The 26,681-nt window shown below is 36.4% G+C and overlaps 1 protein-coding gene across 1 annotated transcript in view; it reads right to left on the minus strand.

The window, feature by feature from the left end:
• LOC111148360 (WD repeat domain 41) overlaps positions 1–26,681 on the minus strand; it is a 41,452-nt gene that overhangs the window by 2,262 nt on the left and 12,509 nt on the right. Inside the window, exons 3-12 of the mRNA XM_022504856.1 lie at positions 25,823–25,871; positions 24,197–24,328; positions 21,200–21,262; positions 16,157–16,268; positions 13,212–13,274; positions 9,220–9,330; positions 3,172–3,356; positions 2,361–2,482; positions 1,454–1,542; positions 442–575 (exon numbers count right to left, since the gene is read on the minus strand). Coding sequence (XP_022360564.1) covers positions 442–575; positions 1,454–1,542; positions 2,361–2,482; positions 3,172–3,356; positions 9,220–9,330; positions 13,212–13,274; positions 16,157–16,268; positions 21,200–21,262; positions 24,197–24,328; positions 25,823–25,871 — 1,060 coding nt within the window. The remainder of the gene's footprint in view (positions 1–441; positions 576–1,453; positions 1,543–2,360; positions 2,483–3,171; positions 3,357–9,219; positions 9,331–13,211; positions 13,275–16,156; positions 16,269–21,199; positions 21,263–24,196; positions 24,329–25,822; positions 25,872–26,681) is intronic.

Here is a 26,681-nt window from a genome sequence, read left to right on the forward strand (position 1 = left end):
ACAAGTTAAGAGTTGTGTACATATTACAATGCTTAACTAATATTTTCATACATGCACAGCAATAACCAATGCCCTAAGTCTTAGGAAAGCTAACAAAATACGATCCTTCAAAAGAAGGTAAAAACAGTGCTCTGTTCCAGTCTGCAAGGCTTTAACTCTACATATATAATGCAACCCTCCATGCACCCTCTACTGTTAGGTCTTCAACATGATTCATGTTGTCGTTTCTCAGCTGTTCCATCTCCTAAATAATGGTGGTTAAGCCCATTTTTAGAAGCAACACATTCCTTGCTTCCTCACATCATGTCTCTGTAAAGGGGGATCTTAATTGCACATGCTATAACCTATCCATGTTTAGACTGAGCAAAAACATACAGAAAAAAAAAAAACAGGTCTTTATATGAATGCCCTAAACCTTTAAATGTCTATTAAAAATGGTACCTCCACGGATGAGGAGTGTCCAATCAAATCTCCAATAAGCTCCAATGAACATGAAGGGGCATTTTCTTGCTGCTTTTTAACAGGCTGGCTGGCTTGTTTGTTCACTCTTCCAAATCCCCACATGTTGAAGAAACCTAGAAAAACAATCATTTTGATCACTTCCAAAATTACTGTGCTCTTCAAATATAAGATCAGAAAAACAGAAAATTTAAATGCAAAGATGTTCTGTACGTATTTTAGTCAAGGGCTAAGGCGATGGTATGAAACGCTAAGCTAGGGTTTTTGTAAATCTGTTACTTCGTTTCATCTTAACTACCAGGTTTGCTGCTCATTTCTTTTATTGGCCCCATCTACCCACTGGTGGAGGTGTAGTAACATGACAAAAATGCACTGGGAATCAAAATCTCCTCTCTCAAAGAGGAGAGCAGTAAAAGGCCTGGATGTCAGTGTCCAAAAAAGGAAGTCACAACACAGATCTATCGACGAAGGGTCAACGAACAGCAACGTGTATCCAAAACAATATCCCAGCACTTAACCTGACCAGAAGAAACTCCAGAGGTACCAGCACCTGAGTTCTTACACAAAGGTTGCTAATGAACCAGGATTTTGTTTTTCAAACCAAACACCTGCAGGTCAAGAGCTTGTGAGATGGATACAAACACACAAGTTTTTTTCCATAAACTCAGTTCGATATCAGTGCTTCCAGGCTGAAAGAACACTTAATTTGATATCTGATGGTACAAATCCTCCTTGCCTATCAAGCATTATGACAGATAATGAATAATTACTTTAATGGGCCATATGTTCAGAAATGAGAGTTTCCCTGAGAACAATAAAATACTAGTTGACTTGCAGAAAAACAGGCAGTTCTGCATTAAAACAATATTAAGATATGAATCCGAGATCCCGATTAGCATGGGCATCATGTAACACGCCTGTTTGGAGCACAGTGTACAAGACTCCTGCACCGCACGTAACCGGCAGCCCTCTGCCTATGAGAAAAGACACGCACCTGTTGGGACAGGTTCAGCGGCAAGCTGCTGTTTTTCTCTTAACTCCCAAATGCGTACACTGCCATCTTCTGAGCATGAGACTAACTGCCTGTCAAAACAGAAAATCTGTGATAAAAAGAGAATGCACCATAGAGGGCCACTGCTACGTTTGCAGTGAAAAATCAGAGGAGCCCTCAGCTGCTTTTCTCCAGCTCATGGCAGGAGCTGACAAAAATCCCAATTTAACACGACTTCACAATGCAAAGTAAAAGCACTCTTTGGGAGGGGCAGCCGTTATACTGTTAAACTGGCTCAAATGATAAATACTTCATCCCATTTTGTAAAACACAGGAGAACAGTGTGTATTACACTTGCACAATATCCTGATCCGTCCCGCCCCCTTCCCACCTCTTACTCTAGCTCTTGTCAGGGTGGCTCTCACACTAAAAGTATCCTGCATAGAAAATAGTATTCCCTTCCCACGATTTCATCGCTAGAAATGCAGCAGCCAAATTTATCCTGACAGGAAAGCCCTCACTTAGTAGCCTCACACTACAAGGAGATGACCATTTCTTTCTGGCCATCAACAACTACAATGAAAAGATGATTTTATGGAAAATCTAACAAGAAAAATGAGCACACAGCGCCCAAAAGTCTTTGTCTTTTTAAATAAATACCAAAGTTTAATGTTCTCTCTCCGTATAATAAAATTCCATGTACTTCATTTGAACCCTGCTTCTTCTAAATGTTGTAACATATTGCCACAAACTCTGCTGTTAGAGACAGCCATGGGTCTTCTCCATTTCCAAAAAAATTTACCAGGTCAAACCAGGGGCTAGATAAGCTTTGCCACTGGAGAAATCACCTTGGTGGCCCTGGGAAATGTGAGTTTCTTTCATCTGTTATAGAACAGATGAGAACGTGTACCTGTTCGGAAGTTTGGCAGTGTGCAGGACGTTAGAGTCATGGGCGCTTTTCTGGCAAGCAATCACACGCTTCGTTTGAAGGTTATACACATATAAACCCCTTCCAACCGCAGCAAATACATTCTGGTGGGGGGGGAGGTTGAGAAATGGGCATAAAATTAGTACTTGCCACTACACAGTAGAACAGATTTCCAGCCCAGCTATGACATCAGAAAGCCACTGTCACCTTCCCTATTCCTAGCTTTTAGTCCTAACTACCGTACGGCCCCCTGAAGTGCAAAGGAAAGCTCAGGGCACTTGAAAGGTTGGAGGACACAACCACCAACACAGAAGTTCTGCATGTTACATGCCTGAGCATCACCTTCCCTCACTGAACTATGACAGCTAGAGAGAGCAGCTGTGGCTGCAGAACGGCCCTACTGCGGAAGCTGCTGAGGTACCACTGCAACTGCCATTCACATAACACACTATCCCTGCGACAGTACTTAGCTTCGTTTTGCCTGGACAACATGAGCAAAATTACCTGCACTCCACATCTTAAGCATCCAAGAGACCTATAAAGGACACAAAGAAGTGTACGCTATAGGGACACTATCATCTTAAGATCCTCTGAAGGATTTGCAAAAACATTTTTCCAAATGTATTATTAGAAATACCTTTTTACTAAAACAACTTCAACCTTATGAAGGTCCTTTCACCAATATTTATGTTATTACCACAGCCTCACAACATCTTATTACATCTCATTAAGGTGAGGAGAGCCAGTACTATTGCCAATTCCCTTCCCTTCCCTCCCCCCTTTTTTTTCTTACCTCTTCATCCCATGTGAAATGATGAATAGAAATGTCGTTTGGTTTTTGGCAGAGTTTTATTTCTTGCTGGGTGTCCAGTTGTGGAGATGGGTCCCAGAAGTTGCATTCACAGGCCTGCACGGTCCAATCCAGGATATCCCAGATGATCATTTCTCCAACATGGGAGCCAGTTACAAAACTCACATCTAGGCAGAGTTCATTTTTGTCTCATTAGTTATCATTTTACATAGGTTAAAGGTAAAAAAAAAAAAAAAAGAATGGACTACCTACTAGTAATGCTCTATAAAACAACATTTAGAAGAGTGAAATACCTAGAAGCCAAACAGATATATATAACAGAACAGCAAGAAAAAGACTCAAGTCTACTTAGTTTTTTAGTATGTGACAAAAGCATTTTAATTCAGTGAGGAAAGAAATGCCTCACACTGGATTATCTGGTTAACTAAGTGAAGACTAGAAATAAAAGAACCTTACCTTGGATCATATACTGTTTAGAAAATGGACCCTTCTCCGGTGTCTCTCTTTTCCTGTCACGGTATTACAATACTCACACTTGTGACACCGGATGTGTGCTGGCTTTTCCTACACCAAGCCATTCTGTGACTCTAGCAGAGGGTCCTACAATTTAACTCATTCTGACACTCTACCTGGAGGTAGCATCACATGCCAGTTGCAAGTCCAGGTTGTTACCTGTGCTTCTGACCAATCGGCTCTAAGTCAGAGGTTCTCACAGCGCCCCCTCAGGTTCAACTGATTTGCCAGAGCACCTCACAGACCTCAGGAAAACAGTTTCCTGTTTGCCATAAAAGGATACGATGAAGGACAGAGATGAACATCCAGAAGGAGATCTGTAGGACAAGGTGTGTGGGGAGGGCTAGAGGGCTGTGGAGCTTCCATGTCTCTTCCATGTTCTCTCCAAGTTGGCCACTCTCCCAGCACCTCCACGTGGGGGGCAGTCTGGAAGCTCTCCAAACCCCACACTCTTGGGATTTTTATGGAGGCTTCCTCATGTAGGCATGATCAATTATTAACTCCATTTCCAGCCCCTCTCTGGAGAAGGAGGGTGGAGCTAAAAATTCCAAGTTTCTAATCAGCATGTGGGTCTTTCTGATGACCAGCCCCCATCCAGAAGCCCACTAAGAAATAATGGTCTCATTACAACCAAAGACACTCCTACCACCCAGAAAATTCCAAGAGATTTAGGAGCTTCTATATCAAGAAATATTAGGCCAAATATTAGAACAAAAGATGCTCCTTGTGCTCTTATCACTTAAGAAATTATGGGGTTTTAGGAGCTCTGTGCCAGGAACTGGGAGCAGAGACCAATATATTTTTTCTATTATTTTACATATGCCAAAGTAAATTTCAAATATATTAGAGCATTAAAGGTGCTTAAAGGAGGGGCACCTGGGTGGCTCACTAAGTTAAGTATTTGACTCTTGGTTTCAAGCTCAGGTCATGGTCTCATGGTTGTGAGCTGAGTCTCCTTCCCCTGCTCACTCGTGTATGCAATCGCTTTCTCTCTAAAATAAGTAAAATCTTTTTTAAAAGATGCTTAAAGGATTGAAAAAATAAAGATAAATGCTTTTATAAATGAGCAGTGCTAAAAAGCTCTATAAAAGGCAGGGTGGGGAAAGATTTATGCGTAAATATCTACTTAGCAAAAAAAAATCATATTTAAAGGACAACTCAGATGTCAAAGTGGGTTTGTTATACTTGATACATAAGGAGCTCCTAGAAACCACTAAAAATAAGACAAATACTCCAGGAGAGAAAATGGGGAAAAGACCTGAACAGGCAAAACAAAAAATACAAATGGTCAGTAAAGATGTGAAAAGTTACTCAATTTCTTTAATAATCAAATCTAAAAGCAGGAAGATACTACTTATTGATGTGAAAACTGGGAAAGATTAAAAAGAAAACAAAAAAACAAAAAACAGGAGAATACCCAATGCTGGCAACAGCATAGGAAATCAACACATTTCGGGCCTACTAATGTACTAGTACAAACTGCTATGGTCCTTTTGAGTTTGTTGATATGCATCAAAACCTTTAAAAAAAAATGTAAACCCACTGATCCAACAATTCTACTTCTAGGAATTTATCCTTAGGAAAGTAGATAAAAGATATATATGACAAGGTTATTATACATATTATTAAAAATATGAAGATAATCTAAATATCCAATTGGGGACTGAATAAATAAGACATCTACGAAATAAAAATACTAATGCTATTATTAAAAATTGAGTTGTAAAAGTACGTTTCTATTGCTTTAGAAATATACTCATAACATACTATTAAAAAACAACAAGCCATATGTGTATACACCTACATATGCTCAGAAAAATGTCTAGAAGGATATGGATGACCAGTACTTAATTCTACAGCATGGGACAATTTTAATTTTTACATTCTTCATGTTTGTTTTCTCATTTTCCTACTATGAGTATGTATTACTTGTATAATAACAAGTTTTTATAATCTTAAAATAAAACTAGTGAGCCAACTAAGAAACCTTATAAATTATATATGTAATAGAAAATGGACAACTGGGGTGCCCGGATGGCTCAGTCGGTTGACCAGCTGCCTTTGGCTTAGGTCATGATCCCGGAGTCCGGGGATGGAGCCTGCATCCAACTCCCTTCTCGGGAGGAAGTCTGCTTCTCCCTCTGCCTATTGCTCCCCGTGCTTGTGCTCTTTCTCTCTCTCATTCTATCTCAAATAAATAAAAATCTTTAAAAAAAGAAAAAAAAAAAGAAGAGAGACAACTGTTGACACTAAAAATTATCTTAAAGAAATTAATTTATTTTAATCCTACATATTTAGGTAAGGTAGAACAGAACAATACAATGTGAGTCTAAAAACCCACGTTCTAATTGTGGCTCTATTACTAGCCCCTGGTCCTCAAAAAAATCACTTAACCTTTTTCTATCTTGGATTTCTTATGCATTAAATGAGGATGAGTGTAAAAATCCAATAACAAATGTGTAGCTATTTTAAGAAAGCATCTAATGTTATCTTTGAGTTCCCGGGGTTACTCTGAGCCCCCAGTATTATTCCATAATGATGGTATTAAGACATCCAGTTATTTGTAATGTAAGAAATCAAAGATGAGTTAATTATGATTTGATTATTCCATTTATCAAATGAACCATGACATAAATATCTAATTACTAGGTGAACAATCTCTTAGAAATAAAAAATTACCAACAATCATACATGTAAATTATTTTGTCTTGGTTCCAAGTCCAATTTCTTTTTTTTTTTTTTTTTAAGATTTATTTATTTGACAGACAGAGATCACAGTAGGCAGAGAGGCAGGCAGAGAGAGAGGAAGGGAAGCAGGCTCCCCGCTGAGCAGAGAGCCTGATGCGGGACTTGATCCCAGGATCCTGGGATCATGACCTGAGCTGAAGGCAGAGGCTTTAACCCACTGAGCCACCCAGGCGCCCCCCCCAATCCAATTTCTATGTTCGTTAACAGACTACAGAATTTGCTTTGTGAAGAAACAAGTTCACTTCTCATCTGTGCAGAGAAGTAAGTTTCTAATTTTATTAGTGGGACAGTTAAAGTAGTACTACTCTTTCCGTGACCTTCCTTTCCATCCCTTTCCCTCCTCTTTCCAATTTCAAACTACAAAAGAACCAGAAAAGTGAAGGAGTGAAGATTCTTGACACTAATTCCGCATGTGTCATTTTAACAGTTAACTTAACCCCGAGACCACTGAGCTGCCTGCTCTGACTTAATCCCCCCAACTGTCTGTGATTCATTTATGTGTTAGAAATAAAGTATTTGTGCCCAGTTGGAATTTTTCACCTAAAACAAAATACTGGTATTCAGCTAAGTTAGTGTAATTTATCACTGTGTAATATATATTCCCAAAGAGGACACTCAAAATGTTTCACACAAAACCAGCTCAATGATATATATGGATGGATTTTCATCCAATGTAAGTATCAAAAGTCACTTAGTATGAAATCTTACTCTTGTAATTGTCTATCCTTCCCTCACAAGTACTAATGATTTGTGATTACCATACCATGGTGTCAAAACAAGAAAAGGAATAAAATGAAGAAGCACCAGAGCCTTTTGCTAGAAGGCGTAAACAAAGTTATTCTGTATGTCTGTGTTAGAAAACCTTCTGCTCACACACTCCGATATCTCCGGCAAACCTGTTATTCATTATCCACGTTTGTGGGAATTCTGTCCTACCATTCTAAGGTTGCCTGGGCACCTCAATGAAAAAGTACTTCCCCTGTGAAGTACAAACCCAGTAATTAGCCACATCCTCCATGATAACTGTGGGGAAAAGACACAGGGCTGAGAATGGAGCTGGGAATTATACAACAGAATCATATCAGGATCACTGAAATTTGCAGTACAGCAAACATGCCTACATACAAAATACGACTGTCATAATATCATTTTCAAATTCTAACAGACTCTTTGTCCATATATGATTCCTCGATACGCTTCTGGCTTATTTATTTTTTGTAGTGTAATTTTATGGTCAGGGAGTTAATAAAGTAGAAAGTACTAGGGGTTTCCTGTAATTTTCATTACCAATTTTTTGGTTCTGGATTTCCATTTTCCTTCCCTTAAGAAGTTGCAAAGAAATACCTGAAGAACACTTTCTTGGTTAAACTGTCACAAGCTTCTTTGCATATCACACAGCAAAAGAAATGCCATGAGGTTAGGGCCTCCTGAGTAAACTCCCATCACCTTCACTGAGGAACCCTGAGGAACCAATGGTACCGATGCTCCATCACTAAACAACTAGGCCTGACCAGTGTAATGGGCCAGGGCACTGCTGTGCTTTGGTTAGCAGCTCCAGGGCCTTGGAGCTAAGGGCTCAGTGTCAGAGGGTCCCCAAGTAAGAGCTTGTCTTTTGTGCTGCCCACCATGGCAAGAGAAAGTAAGAGCCGCCAGAGAAAAATAAATGGGTGCTCCCAACATGTTAACTTCTATCACCACAGACAACCTAGTCTTTCGAAAGCCTTGCAGCTGGGTTGTGTAAGAAGATGGCTATCAGGGAAGAGGACTTTGCTGCTGGAAAGGGCATTCTCACACACGTATCTGAAAATGTGATTCAGTGGCAGGAAAATGGAAGACTGCATTTGGTGCTATCTGTACTCACCTTTGTTTTTCCTTCATGCTTATACAAAGTATCACTCAAAAAGAGTCAACCCAGGGCTCAGGTCAGGGAGGGCCATCCAGTCCTCCCACTATATCATATTCATAGCATCCGCACAGTTTCTCTCACAGTTTCCTTCAGACTGTCATCAAACGAAAGCCACCCAGGATTCCTCTCCTTTGAACGTGGAGTGCAGATCCCCCAGCAGAGATCTGATGATACAGAGGGGTTGCTATATCTGAAAGTCGGCCAACTAAATGCCAGGACTGGTGGTCTGCGATCCTACCCTGCCTTCAGATGACAGAGTCACCTCACAGGAAATGATGATTAATATCACTGTGACTCCAAATAAGATGTCTGGAGAGTCAAATCACACAACTGCCAGAGAGGGCAGATATGACCCAACTTCTGCAGACCTTTCCTTTATCTTGGTGGTATTCTCTGGCAGTCTTTAATCATTCCACCCCACTTGAACCCGCTCCTTCTGCTCTAAGTGTGTATCTTGCTATATGATACTGTACTGTGTGGTCTATATAAGAAAAACTAACCAGAACCATTTGCCAAAAATGCTGAAATGCTCCTAAGTGTTAGTATTTTTAGCCTACGACAGTCATCCCACAGCTACCACACAGCACCTGAGATAATCATGCTCCCTCCATCATCTTTTTTCTCTGCCTCATTCTATTTTTCTTATTCTTACCTCTTAGACCTACCAATCTATGAAACTTGGATCAGTGCCACTGGCTTAAACCTCAGAATAATTAGACTGCTGATCCTTATTAGTGTAAAGCATTATTTAAGTGATGCTAATTACATGATCATAAAACAAAACAAGACTAAAGTTCAGAACAGGTTCTGTTAACAAGTGCAAAATTTTACAGAAAATAAACATGTACACACTATAAGCTTACCATTGACATTAACCATTGAGAGAATATTATCCTGGTGATCAAGGAGGCGCTTAATTTCAAGAATATCCCAGTCTACTGATTCTTCTGTGGGTGCTACCAGCCGGAAAATTACTAAATGAAAATAAAGATATAATTTTATTAAAATGGTCAAAGATGATAGAATTCTGTTTCTGCTCAAAAAGCTAACATTTCATTAAGTGATAAAGATCTAAAATATTGAAAAACCCAGGGCACCTGGGTGGCTCAGTCATTGAGCATCTGCCTTCGGCTCAGGTCATGATCCCAGGGTCCTGGGATTGAGCCCCACATCGGGCTCCCTGCTCATCGGGAAGCCTGCTTCTCCCTCTCCCACTCCCTCTGCTTGTGCCCTCTTTCTCTGTCAAATAAATAAAATCTTTTAAAAAATAGTAATAAAATAAAATATTGAAAAACCCATCTCCAAAGAAAGCCTTACTCATACTAGAGTGTATCTTTCAAATGACTCAGATGTTTGAGATGATTTACTAAAATCCCAAGTGAGTTTGTCTTTACAATTGTTCCTTTATTAAAACTCTTCTAAGCCCAGAAGTTTCCATTCTATCTAGAGCTTCAGTGCAAGTCTGGCTACCCTGCCTCCATCTCTCCTTGGCCAGTGACTGGTCCATCCACAACCTAGAATCATCTTCATCATCAGCTTTCTCTACTCATGTTCTCAGGTCAGTAAGCACTGCTACAAAAGAAGCTACAAATTCATGTTTAACTTCAACTCAGCAAAGACTTCAACAGCTATTAATTTTTTAACATTTTCTTGATACTTAGGCATACACTACTGAATTATAAATTCTCTGAAAACGTGCCTCATAGTTTTTGTGTGTCACAGATGTTCAATGTGTTCCTTTAATATACTTTTGACAATAACAGATGTTCAGTGTGTTGCTTTACTCATTATCTGACTTTAACAAATAGTTTTATTTAAACTTGTAAAGATCCTAACTTTAATATAGAAAACCCAAAAATTAAATCAACAGGAGTGATTCTATCAACATTTACTAAACATCTATTATGTTCCAGCAACTTAGACATCAAATGTGAAAAAGGCCGTCACTGCACTAAAATACAGTCTAGCGTGGGAGTGAGACTTATAAACACGCTTATGATCAATGTATTCAGTGCTGTAAATAAGTCACTGCCCCAAGTGCTACGGATGCTCACGGGTTAGGAAGACTGATATCTGAGAAGTGGGTAGGTCTCAGAAGTCATGTCCTTTCCAAGTAGTGGCTAATTACTAATGTCTGTCTTCTTTCTCATATTCCTCTCTGGAAAACAGATCATACCACATTTCTTTCTATGTCTCTGGACAATATGTTACCAACTGACAAATCTCTAGCCAAGAGATTTTATCCTGACAGCCATTCACATTCAAACTGTCCTTCAGTAAATACACGCTCACTTGGGATTTAGGTCTTTCAGTAAATACAAAGGGAACGCTTCTTGATACCTACCAAAGTTGTGTAAAAATTCTACTTATAGTTGGAATACTACCAAATCACCTTGTGTTGGGGACTGTGGAATAACAAGCAATGTACTATTTGATCAAACTAACAGAAATAATAACCTGAAATACTGACAAGAAAAGGAAACATACCCAAGTATGTTCCTACAAACTACCAACTCCTAAATATAATGTCAAACACTTAAGACAAGTATTCAAAGGGTCATCTATGTAATAATTTCAAGGAAATAAAACAAATATAAATTAGATCCAAAGACAAAAGGGAAGCAATAGTCAATTCTAAAAAATGGTTAAGAAAAAAATAGCCTGGTCTTCTAAACCAAGATGAAGTCTCTGAGCTGACAGCCTTGCTTAGCTAGCAAAGCCTCAAAATCACTGACACACACAGGGCACTCAGAAAATTTATTTCCTACTGAAGGGGCACCGGGGCGGCTCATTCAGTTAAGCATCCAACTCTTGGTTTCAGCTGAGGTCATGGTCTCAAGGTTTTGAGACAGAGCCCTGGTTGATTCTTTCCTGCTCCCTTCCTCTCTGCCCCTCCCCTCACTCATGCATACACACAATAGTAAATAAATAAAATCTTAAATAAAAAAAAGAAAGAAATTATATTTCCTGTTGAAAGGAGCATGCCCTCACACAGAAAAAAGAAATTGATATGGAACATTTAAACCCAAGAACATGGGCACAAATTGGGTCTTAGAAATAAAAAAGATAATCTATTTATGAGAATGAAATTTATTTTTATTGTATTTTTTACTTATTTATCTATTTATTTTTAAGTAGGCTCCATACCCATCATGGAGCCCAATGGAGGGCTTGAACTCATGACCTTTTATTTTTATGTAAGGAAAAATAGCACTATATTTTATGCTAAAACTAACAAAATGCAGAACCTTATTTTTAAAATTACATATTTTTTACAACTTACTTTCTGAATAAAACCTATTCTTTGCTGAGATCATGTTGTTCATACTTTTTTGTTAAAAAACAATTTTACAAAATGAGGGTGGTAAATGATAGTTTTCTTGTTCTTGCTTTTAATGTTTTTACTAAGCAAAATACTTTTGTACTAGTTAGAAATTTAAGAGTGTAGAAATGACCGCTGTAGGCAACAGGAGCCACTGAAGGTTTTAACCAAGGGATCAGCCTGCCTTTAGAGAGATTCTCCCTGGCACCTCCTGGAAAATATACCTGAGCAGCCCTAAACTAGAGGAGGACAAGGCACTGCAGAAGTACTACAGTAGAGGAGAGGAAAGAAGGCAGGTTAGGAGACTAGCACAACAGAACAGGCAAGAGTGGAGATGAGAGCCTGAACAGAGCAGCAGTAGTGAAACCGAAAGAGGAGGATCAAAATATTTAGAGCAGCAGGTCCTCAGAGTATGGCCCCCAGCCAGCAACTCAGCAGCACCAAAACATGTGTCAGAAATGCAGAGGCTCTGGCCCCACTCCAGACCTGCTCTTAGCAGGCACTCCAGGTCATTTTAATGCACAGTAAAATCTGAGAACCACTGAGATAGGTAGTAAAATCAGCAAAACTCAAAGTGACTGGCTGGCTACAGGAGGAGAAAGGCAGGGAAAAGCTATGCAGGTTTCCCGCGCCATCAAAAATGTAGGAAAACTGCATTTCTACAAGGAAAAGAAAAAACTAAACAGAGTTATCGTATCTTTTGAAACTTATTGTATGGAAAGAAAGGATAAGCATAGGGTCCAGAAAATTACTTCTCTGACATGATGACACAAGGACAGGTCAGTTGAAGAAAGAGCAAGTTGGCTGCAACATCAAATGCCCTCTGGGATACATTAGAAAAATTCTTGTAGAAAAAAAGCAGCCTTTAAGCAGTCTGCTGTCTCTATCACTTCTCGGCACCCCAATTCCATTCAAAAGGCAGTGGGCACAAAAGGCTTTTCTTACTGTGGGCTCCCTGGCACTAAAAGAGCCAACAGTCAACAGTTAAGTGGCCTTCAAACAGCAGATTTATAATCAATTAATACATTTACAGAATTCCTCTTGCCACCCCCCTCTCTCTGCTCTGAAGGCCCCCTACTACTCTGAAGGAAATGGTATAATTCCTCCCAAGAAAATGGGCCCCACTGGCTTCCTGAGGCAAAAATGTGATAGTGGCTGCTTCAGTAAATTCCCGCAAAGAACATCCTCCAACCATCCAACTCAAGCATGGGATAGCTGCTTTATGTAGTTAAAATGTTTGCTAAGTGTATGGCTGTGGGTCAGCAACAGAGAGGACTATGGAATTAAAGTAGCCTTCTGTGGCACCAGACATAGGGTTACCCTGCCCCTACTTGGCGAGGTTAGATCAAGCACAGAACAAAAACTGACCTAACGTCTTGAAAATGTCTCCTTCTCCACATCACTTCAACAATGAAAGGAGGCCAACACTGGGGCAGGGGCAGATGTCCCTTAAATACTTGTCTTTCCGAAATATGTATACAAGTCTAGTTTTAATTTTTTCAAAAAAGAAATTTAAAAAAGAGTCCTACTCACTCAGTTCTTTGCCAACTGCCGCCACAACACAGTTCTTAGGTATTTCAATCAAAGCACTGATCCCTTAAAAAATATATAAAACAAAGGTCCAATTATTTTCTTCAAGGATGACATCAAAAATGAAAACATTCTCAGATTTATGTCAGTCACTTCCCAGAAAGGGGGTGGTAACAATAAAGCTTACACAGTCTGCTACACCACACTTCCGTGCTTACCTACACATGGAAAATGATCGTTCAAAACGTATGTGAGACCTACAGAAGACACTGATAGTATTACTAAGGGCAGAATATGCTCATTGAATATTTTTACCATTGTGGTCAACTTTTTTTTTTACCAGGGATCCCTTAAGATAATCACCGGTATCACTCACAAGATGGCTAGCTCAAATAAGATGTAAAGCTGGCATTTTCCTCAATGTAAATTTAAAAAGCCTGAGCAGGCTCCCTGGCAGTAAATTAATTAAGTCACAATAATCAACAGCTAAGAACATTGCCTTCAAATAGCATGTTACTAATCAATTAGTACATTCACAAAATTCCTTGTATTACTGGAAAAGTAAGAGAGTTCTGAGTATTTTTTTATAGTTGAATCATGAAAAGATTTTAGGGTAATCTTAACTTTCATAAAAGACATTACAATTATTACTTTGTCAGCAAGAATTAAAGAATTATATTAGATTCGGAACCACTTTGAGTTAGTAAAAAAACTTTTAATTAAATTTTCCATTATGAAATATATGTAATTTATACCTATATACACATACACACACACAAATATATATGTGATTTATAATATACACAAATTTAAAAATATTCTACTCATTTGCTTTAACTTACCACCCATCAAAAAACTAGCACTTTTGAGATATGGGGAATATTTCTAACCTAAATCTTTTCTTCATGTAGGGTTGTTTTGACAGTATGCTTTGTATTTTTCCCTGTTCAAGGACGACGAGGGGATAGTGGAGGAAGAGAAAGGGGGAGCAGTGGTACAAACCAAAGAAGTGGAGGAAACAGGAGAGCAGAGGAAGAGGTGTAAGAGGAGAATTCTAGATGCAGAAAACAGCTTGTTTAAAAAATGTCACAGGAGTAAAACGTACAGCACAAGGAATATAGTCAGTGGCATTATATTAACACTGTACAGTGGCTGTACAGATGGTAGCTACACTTGTGGTAAGCACAGTGTAACATATAATTGTTGAATCACTGTTATTCACCTGAAACTAATGTAACATTGTGTCAATTATACTCAAATAAAAAAAAATTTTTTATCAAATAATGAAAACACTGGAAACTCAGCAATCTAGAAGTAGCAACTTAATACAAAAATCACAGAATATACTGCTTTTGAAAAACAAAAGATATCGTGTTCTAGGTTCTTTCCATTGCATTGTACTAGGACTAGCTTTGCTTATTTCCAAATACAGAATAACTGCCCACAGAAGCCCTACTAGCCTAAAATCAAGCAAGGCTTATGAAAGGAGTTTCCTGAGCTAAAGATCTAAGAGCACTGCTAATTCATGGCATCCTGTAATTTGGAAAACCCAAATCACAAAAAGCTCACTGATGGTACCCTATGGTCTTCTCAAAGATTTCTAAAAGATTTTCTCAAAGGATTCCACCATCTCTTGAGACAGATAAATAGGGCAATACTGTGATTACTTAGCAGTTCTCAAAGATAACTTGCAAAAGACAGGGAGACTACAATAATAGATGGTTCCTTACACTAACATACAAAACATTCTTGTTAGCCCTGACTTCAGTATTTCACAACATAGTTAATAATAATTTTCATGGAGTAAAATTCACAGGTAGCCATAGGCTAGTGTAAGAAACACAAAGGAAAATATACATGTAAATAAAGAGATATAACTCATGAGAACAGGAAATCAGAAAATACAATCTAGATACCACCAACATTACGAGGGATCAAACATTCAATGGAGAGGTAAAACTGTAAATCCTAGAATGGTATTTGATTTAGTTTTGCTAAGATATCACATTAGTTTTCTGCTATTTTATAGTATCTGTGGAGATGAGTTAGTTCCAAATGTGAACTGTAAATACAATTCACAGGGCTCCTGCTACCTTTAAAACTTCAATGTGCTTAATAATGTTCTTTCTACAGTGTCCATGGGAAACATAGTTAACAGTGTATCACATGACTTCAAGGTTATTACTCAAATTTACTCATTTGTACTTGAGTATTTTTACTCTGGAGAGTTTTTAGTTTTATTTTTTAAGATCCTTGGTATCAGAAGTCAAATATGATTTTCTTGAGTTTGGTTAAAACCAAATATCACCCAAATTCTGAGAAAACAGAATTTCATTAGTAAGTCTGCAGAATGTATGAACTTTATAGCAAAACCAATTGTAAAATGAAATTATCCTTTGGAATCTATTCAAAGTTCATTAACCTCACAAATAAAGAAGGAAATGCTACTAAAAAGTCAAAAGGGTTTAATTCCACCTGTCAATATGCTCATCAAACTCAGTTTAGGAACAGAGCCCAAGAGCATAAATGAAAAGGTTTTTCTTGATCACTTTTGAGAAATGCTGTTAGAATGGGTGAACCTGGTGCTAGGTATTAAGGAGGGCACGTATTGCATGGAGCACTGGGTGTGGTGTATAAACAATGAATTCTGGAACACTGAAAAGAAATAAAAAAAAGAAATAAAAATTAAAAAAAAAAAAAAAAGAATGGAAGGGAAGGGAAGGCCAAAGGGGGTAGGCGGGGTCTTCTCCCTCCAATTTGGGACAGAATTGGAGTTTGCACAACCGTGGACCTGAATTGGAGAAACATGGTTACAGGAAATATTCAGAATTGAAAAGAAAAATCCCTTACATTAACCTTTGTATTCATAGAAAGTCTCTTTGAAGATTCATTATATCTTTTAAAGCCTATCAATCATGGTTCATAATTACTCTGATTTGTTTTCTTACCTGTATCAGAAAGATGACTGGTCTTACACAGGAGATCTAATTTTTGGTTCCACACACATAGGTCATTCCCACCAGAGAGCCAAATATCTAGTCTCTGAAGAACAATTAAACACTGCAAAATTCATGTGAAATGTAAATCAGTTTAGAATTTCAAGAATTCACTGGTTGTTTTCAAATATATCCACAAGTTCTTTGCTCCCATTCTCTTAAGGGGTGAAGCTTATGTCTCCCACCCTTGAATGCAGGCTTTCCTAAGTGACTAGCTTCCAACAAATAGAATGTGGCAGAAGGGATGGTGTGTCACTTATCGGACTACATCATAAAAGACATGGTGGCTTCCTCCTAGCTCTTTCTTGGATCACTCACTCAAGTGTGAACACATATAAGCAGCCATATGGAGAAAGATGGATGTGCAAAACACTGAGACCTCTGGACAACAGCCAGCATTACCTCACCAAGCACATGAACCTCCAACCCCACTCAAGCCTTCAGGTGACACCAACTTCATAATACACACTAAGCCAACACTACTTAGCTCAGCTGCTCTTTATTCCTGACCACTAATACTGTGAGGTAATATATATTGTTTCAAGCAACAAAGTTTTGAGGTAATTTGATACTCAGTAATAGATAATTAATACACAAGGCTTAAATAAACTTCCTTTAAAAATAAAAATGGAATATGACCTTAGTTTTTATGTAATTTTCAAATTAGTATCTCCTAATTCTTAACTTGGGAAAATAAGTTTTTCAAGTCTACAGAAGTCCTTTAACTTGAATAGTACTTTAAAGTCCACACCTTTAGTTGTACTCTGTCCACACATGACTCTGAGTGAGTGCAAGGATAAGAGTGACAGAAAAATAAAAAAGAAAAGGTTCTGGTAGTCTTGTCTAAGCAGAGGGTAGGGTTGCTTTTAAAGCTGCTGGAATAAAAAGGGTTGAAAATAATGCAGTTTATATTTCAAAATATAATATATTTTCCTACCCTGTCTAATTTTGGAATGTTTAATAATATCAGTATTTAATATTTAAGTATCAATATTTAATAATATTCTTTGTTCCCTTTTTTGTCAAATAATATTCTACTGTATGGATACAGCACACTTATCTATCCTTAGTTGGTGGACATTTATACTAGTTTTGTGTTATATATAGTGCTGCCATGAACATTCACATACAAGTTTTTGTGTGGACATAACTTTCATCTCTTGACAATGAAATAGGAATACCTAGGACTGAGATTGTTAAGCCAAATGATAACTCTGCTTAATATGCTGATGAACAAACAACTTTCAAGGTGGCTTTACCATTTTACAATTCCAGCAGCAACGTATGAAGGTTCCTGACCGTCTCCTTATCACCACTTATTTATTACCTGTCTCAGGTATTAGCCATCTAGTGTATATGAAATAGTATTGCAAAAAAATAATGGTTTTGACTTGCATGTCTCTAATACTTAATGATGTTGAGCTTCTTTTCACATGCTTACTGGCCATCTGTATATATTCTTTGGAGAAATCTTTCACATTACCTATTTTTAATTCGGTTGTCTTTTTATTGTTGAGTTTTAAGAGTTCTTTATATATTCAGGATACAAGTTCCTTATCAGATATATGATTTGCAAACATTTTCTCCCATTCTATGGGTTGTCTTTTCACATTCTTGATAGGGTTCTTCGAAGTATAAATGCTTTTCATTTTGATGAAATGCAATTTATCACTTTTTTTGTTACTGTTTTTTTGGTGTCGTCCAAGATCACAAATATTTTCTCCCATATTTCTTCTAAGAGTTTTTACAGTTTCAGGCTTTTTTATGATCTCTGATCCATTTTGAGTTTTATATAGGGCATGAGGCAGGGATCCAATTTTTTTTTTTTTTTTTTTTTGCATGTGGATATCCAGTTGACCCAGCATTATTTGTTGAAGAGACTATTCTTGCTCTTTTTGAAAAATCTTGGCATCCTTGTCAAAACTCAAGTGATCAAATATGTAAGGTTTTATTTCTGGACTCTCAATTATATTTCATTCATCTGTATGACATCCTTATCTAGTACCACACTATTCTAATTACTATAGCTTTGTTATAAATTTTGACATTGGGAACTTTGAATCTTTTAACTTTGCTTTTTATTTGCAAAATTGTTTTAACTATTCTGGGGTCCCGTGCACTTCTGTATGAATTTTAGGGATCAGTTTGTCAATTTCTTGGAGGGAGGGAAGCCTGCTGGGATTTTGGTGGAGACAGTGTCCAATGTACAGATCATTCTGGGTACTGCTACAATCTTAACAATATTAAATTCAATTCATGAATATGGAATGACTTTCCAGTTCCTTAGATTTTCTTTAGTTTCTTCCAAAAAGTATTTTGTAATTATTCATGTGCAACTCTCTTGTTTCTTCTTTAAATTTGTTTCTATGTATTTCATTCTTTTGGATGCTACTGTAAATTCATTTCATTTCCTTAGTTTTTCTAATTTTTTTTTTCTTAATTTCATTTTTGGATATTTGTTACTAGTGTATAGGCATATACATATAATTAATTTTATATATTTATACTGTATACTGAAACCCTGCTAAATTCATTTATTGGTTCTAACAGTTTTGGTTATCAATTTAAGATCTAGTATAGAGACCATGTCACTTGTAAATACAGTTTTATTTCTTCCTTTTCAATATGGATGCCTTTTATTTCTTTTTTATTGCCCACAACACTCAAGAGTGCCATCCTTGTCTTCTTCCTGATCTCAGGGGAAAAAGTTCCAGTTAGTCTTTCACCATTAATATGGTGTCAGCTCTCGGGTTTTCACAAATGTCCTTTATTACACTGGCGAAGTCTCTCTATTCTTAGTTTGTTGACTGTTTTTTTACCATGAGAGGATGCTAAAGTCTATAAAATGCTTTCTCTGCATCTACTCAGATGATCGTGGTTTTTTGTCTTTTATTCTTACTATAGTATATTATAGTTATTGGTTTTTCAAATGTTAAACTAAGATAAGTCTTATTTGGTCATGGTGTATAATCCTCTTTATATGTTGTTGATTTGCTGGTATTTTGTTAAGGATAATATACTTCTTTTGCCACTTAACATCTTATTAGGATTTTCCAAACTCCTTATGAATTCTCTGAAATACCATTTTTAGCATATTTATCTACTGTAATTTAAGTATTTTCCTGTAAGACATTTAGGATACTGCCAATCGACCATTTATAAAATATATCTTCAACAGACATTTTTGTTCATAAATCTCTACCTAAGGGTTTTTTTTTTTTTTTTTCTGTAATTTCCTTTAAAGAGTTCTCTATAAGTAGAATCTCTGGGTCAATTCATGTAATCATTTTAAAATTTTCATTAATAACGTCAAACTGCCTTCTAGGAATATCATCAACTTATACTCTCAACAGCAAAAAAAAATGCCAACTTCATCCTTTCCTTGCTAATACGAACAATTATAAAAATTTTAATAACTCAAAAAATAATAGTATTTCTTATATTTATTAGGAATCTGATTTTCATAAATTATCTCTTCAAGGAGAACTGAATCCCTGAAATAAGGTGAGTGAAATGCTATTTTTCACAGTGTCTTATGTGAAACATAATCACAGCAGGAGTAAAAACAACCATTGAGCTAACATTACAGTAAAACCTCTTCAAAAAGTACTTTCACCACACTGGAATAAGATACCTCTTAATGATCAGTTCCTATAAACAGTTCACCAAAGGAATTTGTCCAAAATACACCAAACTTCTTCTTCTGAATATTCTCTATTCCTTCTGTTCATGTATTTTCATTTGAAACCTTATGACCTCTATCAAACGGCAGGGATATTTCTTAAGGAATTTTTAAAAAGCACCTTTTCAGATCAAATAAAACCTTGAAATTCTCATCAAATCAATACTTTATTAACTTGCTCAAATACAGTCCATGGTTAAATTGGATACAAGTATTTCTGGACACTTTCTTCTCCTCAGAAACTTACTAAATTGATAATAAGAAGAGCAATAGTAGCACGAGATGGCTACCACAGATGATGCTTTTTTTTTTTTTTTTTTTTTCAGATGATGCCTTTTAAGAAAAAAAATCAAATACCTTGATTACTGGCACAAAGCAATTCTTTTAACATTAAAAAAAATTGTTAGCTCCAATGTAAAGACAAATTATCCTTAAAACAAATAAGGAAACATCACATTTTACAAGACCAGTTCCTCAAACTTGCTGACAATATTGAAAAAGAGTGGCATTTTCTAAGAACATCTGAGGTAACTTCTGTAGGAATCAAAGTAACAAGGTCCTCTCCAACATGGGGCAGGATTTGTATCACGTGATAAGTCCCAATTAATATTTGTTTGTAAAATGAAAGGAATTAATAGTAGCAGCCTATCAGCCACATAACATTTCTCTGGAACTAAGTAATTCATTTGTCTCATCCTCATGACCTTATAAAAAGCACAGACTGAGGGACAAATAAATCCATGTTTTTAGTTCAAAATACAAAAAACAAAATGAAACAAAAAAAAAAAAAAGAGACTAGCTATTGGAATAATCATTCTGCAAGTAACACATCTTCCTAAAATTACCTACAAGAAACATACTAGGTACTATCCTTTTCCTTATGTTGTTATATATTCACCCCTAGATCTAATTTAAAGTTCAAACATTCTAACATTTAATACAGAAGCTCTCAAAAATCCAGTCTTAGGGGCGCCTGGGTGGCTCAGTGGGTTAAAGCCTCTGCCTTCGGCTCAGGTCAGGATCCCAGGGTGCTGGGATCGAGCCCCGCATCGGGCTCTCTGCTCGGCGGAGAGCCTGCTTCCCTTCCTCTCTCTCTGCCTGCCTCTCTGCCTAATTGTGATCTCTGTCAAATAAATTAAATCTTTAAAAAAAAAAATTAGAAAAAAAAATCCAGTCTTAGAACAATCAAATGACTGTAGGTATGTGTGAATGAAATAATTCCTAAAACCAACAAAAGTAATTTCATATAACTTATTAAACATTTTTTCTGAAACAAAAACATTATTACCAGTAGATAACACACAAGATTTTACCTTTACAGTAGACTGGAAGCTGGATACTTTCCGAACCTGTCTGCCGGTATCACAATCCCATAAGTAAACTTATGTTAAGAAATAATTTCTAAACAAAAGGTTAAAATCTCAGGAGATAAGTTTTCTAATAATTAAATTATGAATGTTACACACTCAGGTAGAAAAATCTTGAAGTAAAACATAAAATATTTATCATTTATACTATTACTAAAATTAAATCATATAGTAAGTTATCAATTCAGCATAGCAAGCTTACAATCTAAAATAAGTTTGAGGCAAATTTTACTATCAAACTATGTGAAAATGTCAACAAAATGAGTGCTCTGAATACTGAGTATTTACAGGCATTAAATATTTTTACAAGTGTTTAAATTTTAAGACTTACTCTCTAAAACTGTCCACCATAATCTAATAAACATTGAACGATGTATTTATACCCAAAACTGTCAACTCCATTAATTCTCACTTGAAAGCTCCTCAACATGCATGGCATGATTTACTACTATTCTACTAATTCAAAGAACCCTGTGACAGTGTATTACTTGTAAACATATTTAAAACCATTAAAGGACCTCCATTAAGTGTCCGAGGTTAGTTTGACTTAAGGAGCATAACAATTTTCCAACTTTTCACCCCATTTCCTAAGGTAACATATATATTTTACAGCATCTTTGGGTACACATTTATAACATGCAGACAAATATATATACATATATACATGTATATATGTATATATACACACATACACACACACACGTAAATGAATGGAGTTAAGACTCACTTCACAAAAATTAAAAATTTATCTTCAACATTTAATTAATAAATTTTATTAATAGTGGAGGCTCAAGCAGCCTGGAATTATTTTTAACAAGAAAATCAGTGAAGAAAATGTCTCTATACCATCATTTTAAAGTGAAGTTCATATTGACACTGTCTCAACTACTCATCTCCATACTATAACAGCCACTTAATAATGGCCTCTAAGATTATAGTAGCTTAGGAATGGTCTGATAAAAACAAAGTATTTTAAATTCTGTTTTTGTAGATTATACTGATACTGAAAACAAAGTTTAGGCCCTAAAATAATATTTGTCTCAATGGAACAGTAGTAATAAAGTTACTCTGACTCAAACCTATGTAATATTGCTTATGCAACACTGTCATCACAAAATACACTTACCGCTTGTAAATCTTACCTTGAAATTTTTTTTACCTATTAGCAATCTGTCTAGAAATCACTTGAGCTAATGAGCTCATTTAAAGTGCGTTATGGGGCACCTGGATGGCTCAGTCAGTTAATCATCTGCCTTCAGTCAGGTCACGGGATTGAGCCCCTGGTCAGGCTCCCTGCTCATCAGGGGAGTCTGCTTCTCCCTCTCTTTCCACCCCTCACTCCTTCTCATGGTAAGGCTTGCATGCATTCGCTCACTCACACTAATAAATAAATAAAATCTTTCAAAAAAATAAAGTGCATAATAAGTTCTGTCTTGGTTCTGAAGAAGCCCAGGAAACACCTACTCCTCTGGGCATACTCTCACTTCCTAATGCTTCAAACTATTTAAACAGAATTCTCAGGTAAGCACGGACTATTTAAAGCTAATCTCTGATACCTTTTTTTATTAAAAAAAGTAAGATTGAAGTTTCCATTAAGTATTTGGCCAAGACCTTCGCAAATCTAATTCCTCATATAAATATTAAAGGCTGAATTTGTTTAAGGAAAATATTTTATGAAGGCAGTATTATATAGTGGTTCAGAGTTCTGACCCTGCAGTCAGACTGCTTGCCATCTGTCCTCGAATAGCTGTATGACCTAAGACAAGTTATTTAAACTCTCTGTGCCTCTCTTTTCTTCTCTGGAAGTGAGAATAAGAATACTTATTATAAGGGGCGCCTGGGTGGCTCAGTGGGTTAAAGCCTCTGCCTTCGGCTCAGGTCATGATCTCAGGGTCCTGGGATCGAGCCCCACATCATGCTCTCTGCTCAGCAGGGAGCCTGCTTCCTCCTCTCTCTGCCTGCCTCTCTGCCTACTTGTGATCTCTCTCTCTCTCTCTGTCAAATAAATAAATAAAAAAAATCTAAAAAAAAAAAAGAATACTTATTATAAGAATTAAACATGTTATATATGTATATGGAATATATGTAAAAACATATGTAATATATGTTAAATAGAACAATGCCTAGCACACATAAGTGCTCTCTACAAAACTTGACCATTTTGTTACACATTAAATTTTTACCTACAAGTTGGCCAGGGTGGAAGGGGGGAGTTTATTCTTTTAAAATTGTTTTTAAATACTAAATATTAAACACTGAGCAGATGGTAATTCACTTTTTTTTTTTTTTTTAAGATTTTATTTATTTATTTGTCAGAGAGAGAGAGGGAGAGAGAGCAAGCACAGGCAGACAGAATGGCAGGCAGAGGCAGAGGAAGAAGCAGGCTCCCTGATGAGCAAGGAGCCCGATGTGGGACTCGATCCCAGGACGCTGGGATCGTGCTTGAGCCGAAGGCAGCTGCTTAACCAACTGAGCCACCCAGGCGTCCCTGGTAATTCACTTTTATGCCAAGCTCAGATGTTCAAAAGGTTCTTATGGGTTGGGGCCATTACACTTCTTTTGCTGTACAATGCTGTACAAACACAAATGTGAATTATTCTCCAGTCTAACTCATCTTTGTTTCTCTAAATTGGAAAGCAAACTGAGATAAGTAAGTACTTTTAAGCCCAAATTCTCCATTTTCTATAACTTGATGTAATAGTAACTCTGGAAAAAACAGCTTTAGTCATGGGGTTTTCATCAATAATAAGCCTTTACCTATTTCCAGTCTAATACTTTTCAGATGCCTAATACTTTTAAGAAGTGTATTATGAAGACTAGAGCAAAATCATTTTTGCTAAAATGAATGTACAGACAAGCCCTCAAAGGCTAAAAACTAATAATGTATATACTGGTCCCTTGGGTGACTATAGCTATTTCATTTTCTTCCAGATTTAAGGATATAATAACTGTTCTATCAGCAGAAGCTGTCAAGATCAGTTGATTTTTTTCTTCACAAGCTTCCAAGGAAGGAAATGTAATAAGAGCTGTTATCTTTTGAGTGTGTCCATTAAGTTCCAGAAGTTTTTCTCCTGTCTGAAATACCAATAAAAATTTTAATAGGCTCATATCATTTTTATACTTAAATAATCTTAAATGACAACATTAAGAAGAATCACCATATACAAAATACATAATTCCATTTTTAATTACCTAGATGTTACAACTTAACTTTAAGCAATCAAATAGAATCTAAACATGTACTAAAGAGTGGTCATAAATAATTATTTTCTAATAGAAAATACTAATTTTTAGCATATTTTTACATGGAAATTTATTTTATTTTTTATTATGTTTTGTTAGTCACCATACAGTACAAATCACTAGTTTTTGATGTAGTGTTCCACGATACACTGTCTGCATATAATACCCAGTTACATGAAAATTTAAAGGGATATTCTTAAAACCATACCATGTAGTTTTAAGAATTGTGTAAATTAGGGGCGCCTGGGTGGCTCAGTGGGTTAAAGCCTCTGCCTTCGGCTCGGGTCATGATCTCAGGGTCCTGGGATCGAGCCCCGCATCGGGCTCTCTGCTCAGTGGCGAGCCTGCTTCCTCCTCTCTCCCTCTCTGCCTGCCTCTCTGCCTACTTGTGGTCTCTGTCTGTCAAATACATAAATAAAATCTTTAAAAAAAAAAAAAAGAATTGTGTAAATTAAGCATAAAAATATCAGTTACTAATCTGGGGGAAAAATAAGGAGCCTCATTACCCAAGTATTTTTATCTAAATCTCCAAAACTAAACTGTTGAAGGAAATAAAAGTTAGCATAACACCAACACTATACATATACTGTACACATCCCAGAGTAGTTCAGCCATTCATAAAGTCAGTCTCCACTCCATCTCTAACACCAGCATCTATTCCTATCTATCCAGTGTCTTCAGCTATCAGTCTCTCACTGATTTTCCCAAGTAGTAAACACATAAAGATCCAATGTAAATAAAACATAAATTGCAAATCCTTCCAAGGCTGCAGGATTTCACGAACGTGGTGAACACAATGTTAAATAACTGCTTTAATCACTGGCAAAGCCACTGAAAAATGAGGATCTGAGAGTCAGACCAGATAACAATTAAAATAACAGGGAGAAGATAAATGCTTCAAAAGAGAATAATTTGAATATCAAAAGATCAGCCTGAAAAATTTGGTGAAGCCTTAAATATTTTTGAAAAAAATTAGCCTTTTATTACATTCCTATTAAAGTCAAACGTGAGAAAAATATTGTATTCATGCTATCACACAATTTTGAAATAAAAATTCTATCTCCCACAAAAATCAGCACTTGATTCATTTTCAGAGTCAGTGCATAGTTGCTGAAAACTTAAATTTTGTTCAGTAAGATTAAAACTTTCCCTATTATGAAATATTGACCCCCATTTTAAATGGATTCAGGCCAAGTAGACTTTTTCAAGTATTAATTAGTTTCAGTATATTTATATACAGGTATATACCCAGATAGTGTTTATGAATGCAGACTCATCTACACAGTCCTGTCTTTATTACACAATTTACATAGAATTAATACACACCTGGGCATTCCACACAACTATAATTCCGTCATCACCAGCAGATGCAAATCTGGGTAGAGAAAAAAGGTAAAAGAATAAATTTTTAAAAATTTTCTGGTGATATTTATAGGCTAAAATTTCTAAGAATTATCAGAATTTATTAATGGTATTTTAACTAATATTAATCCTGATTAAGTTAAGCTAATTCAACAAATAATTATAGACTACCTTCTAAGTTTTATGCCAGGTATTGAGCTCCAAGATAAATAAAACCATTCACAGCATTACAATGAATCAACTGCTAAAACTCTAAGAAAGAGAGAGACCTATAAATAATCTTTAAAGTCATTCCTGGCTTTAAAAATATAATTAAACCCCGACAGGTGATATGAAACCAAACTGAGGAAGAGCTTCACTGATAGGAAGTGGTATTCCAAGAGTGGAACAAAAGAATCACATCTCCAGATAAGTTCATTATTTCTATTATTTTCTCTGTAATGATTTTTTAACTACTATTTAAAGCCAAAATCTCTCTTTTGCTGCACTTGGCTCTGTCTTTTCATGTAAATACTGTGTTCTTAGTTTGGAAGCTTTGAGGTTTTTTTGTGGGTTTTGTTTTGTTTTTTAGTGGAAATACTTGAAATGCAAAATGGCAAAGGAAAGTTTACTTCCTGCCATGAAAAAAGAGCTGTGATGAACTCGGTTATAGCTTCTCTCTGCTCTTTACTTCCCATTCACTCTACATAAAGGAATAATCATACACATTTTATAGAGCAGAAGATATCCATGATACAAAGAATGCCAAGAAAAATAATTTGCTGCACACAATTACTCATCATAGTGAATGCATTATAGGAAAATCAAGAAACTATTGTTCTCA

The sequence above is a fragment of the Enhydra lutris genome, unplaced genomic scaffold (assembly GCF_002288905.1).
Source record: "Enhydra lutris kenyoni isolate GAN:26980312 unplaced genomic scaffold, ASM228890v2 scaffoldscaffold19, whole genome shotgun sequence".
Lineage (NCBI taxonomy): Eukaryota > Metazoa > Chordata > Mammalia > Carnivora > Mustelidae > Enhydra > Enhydra lutris.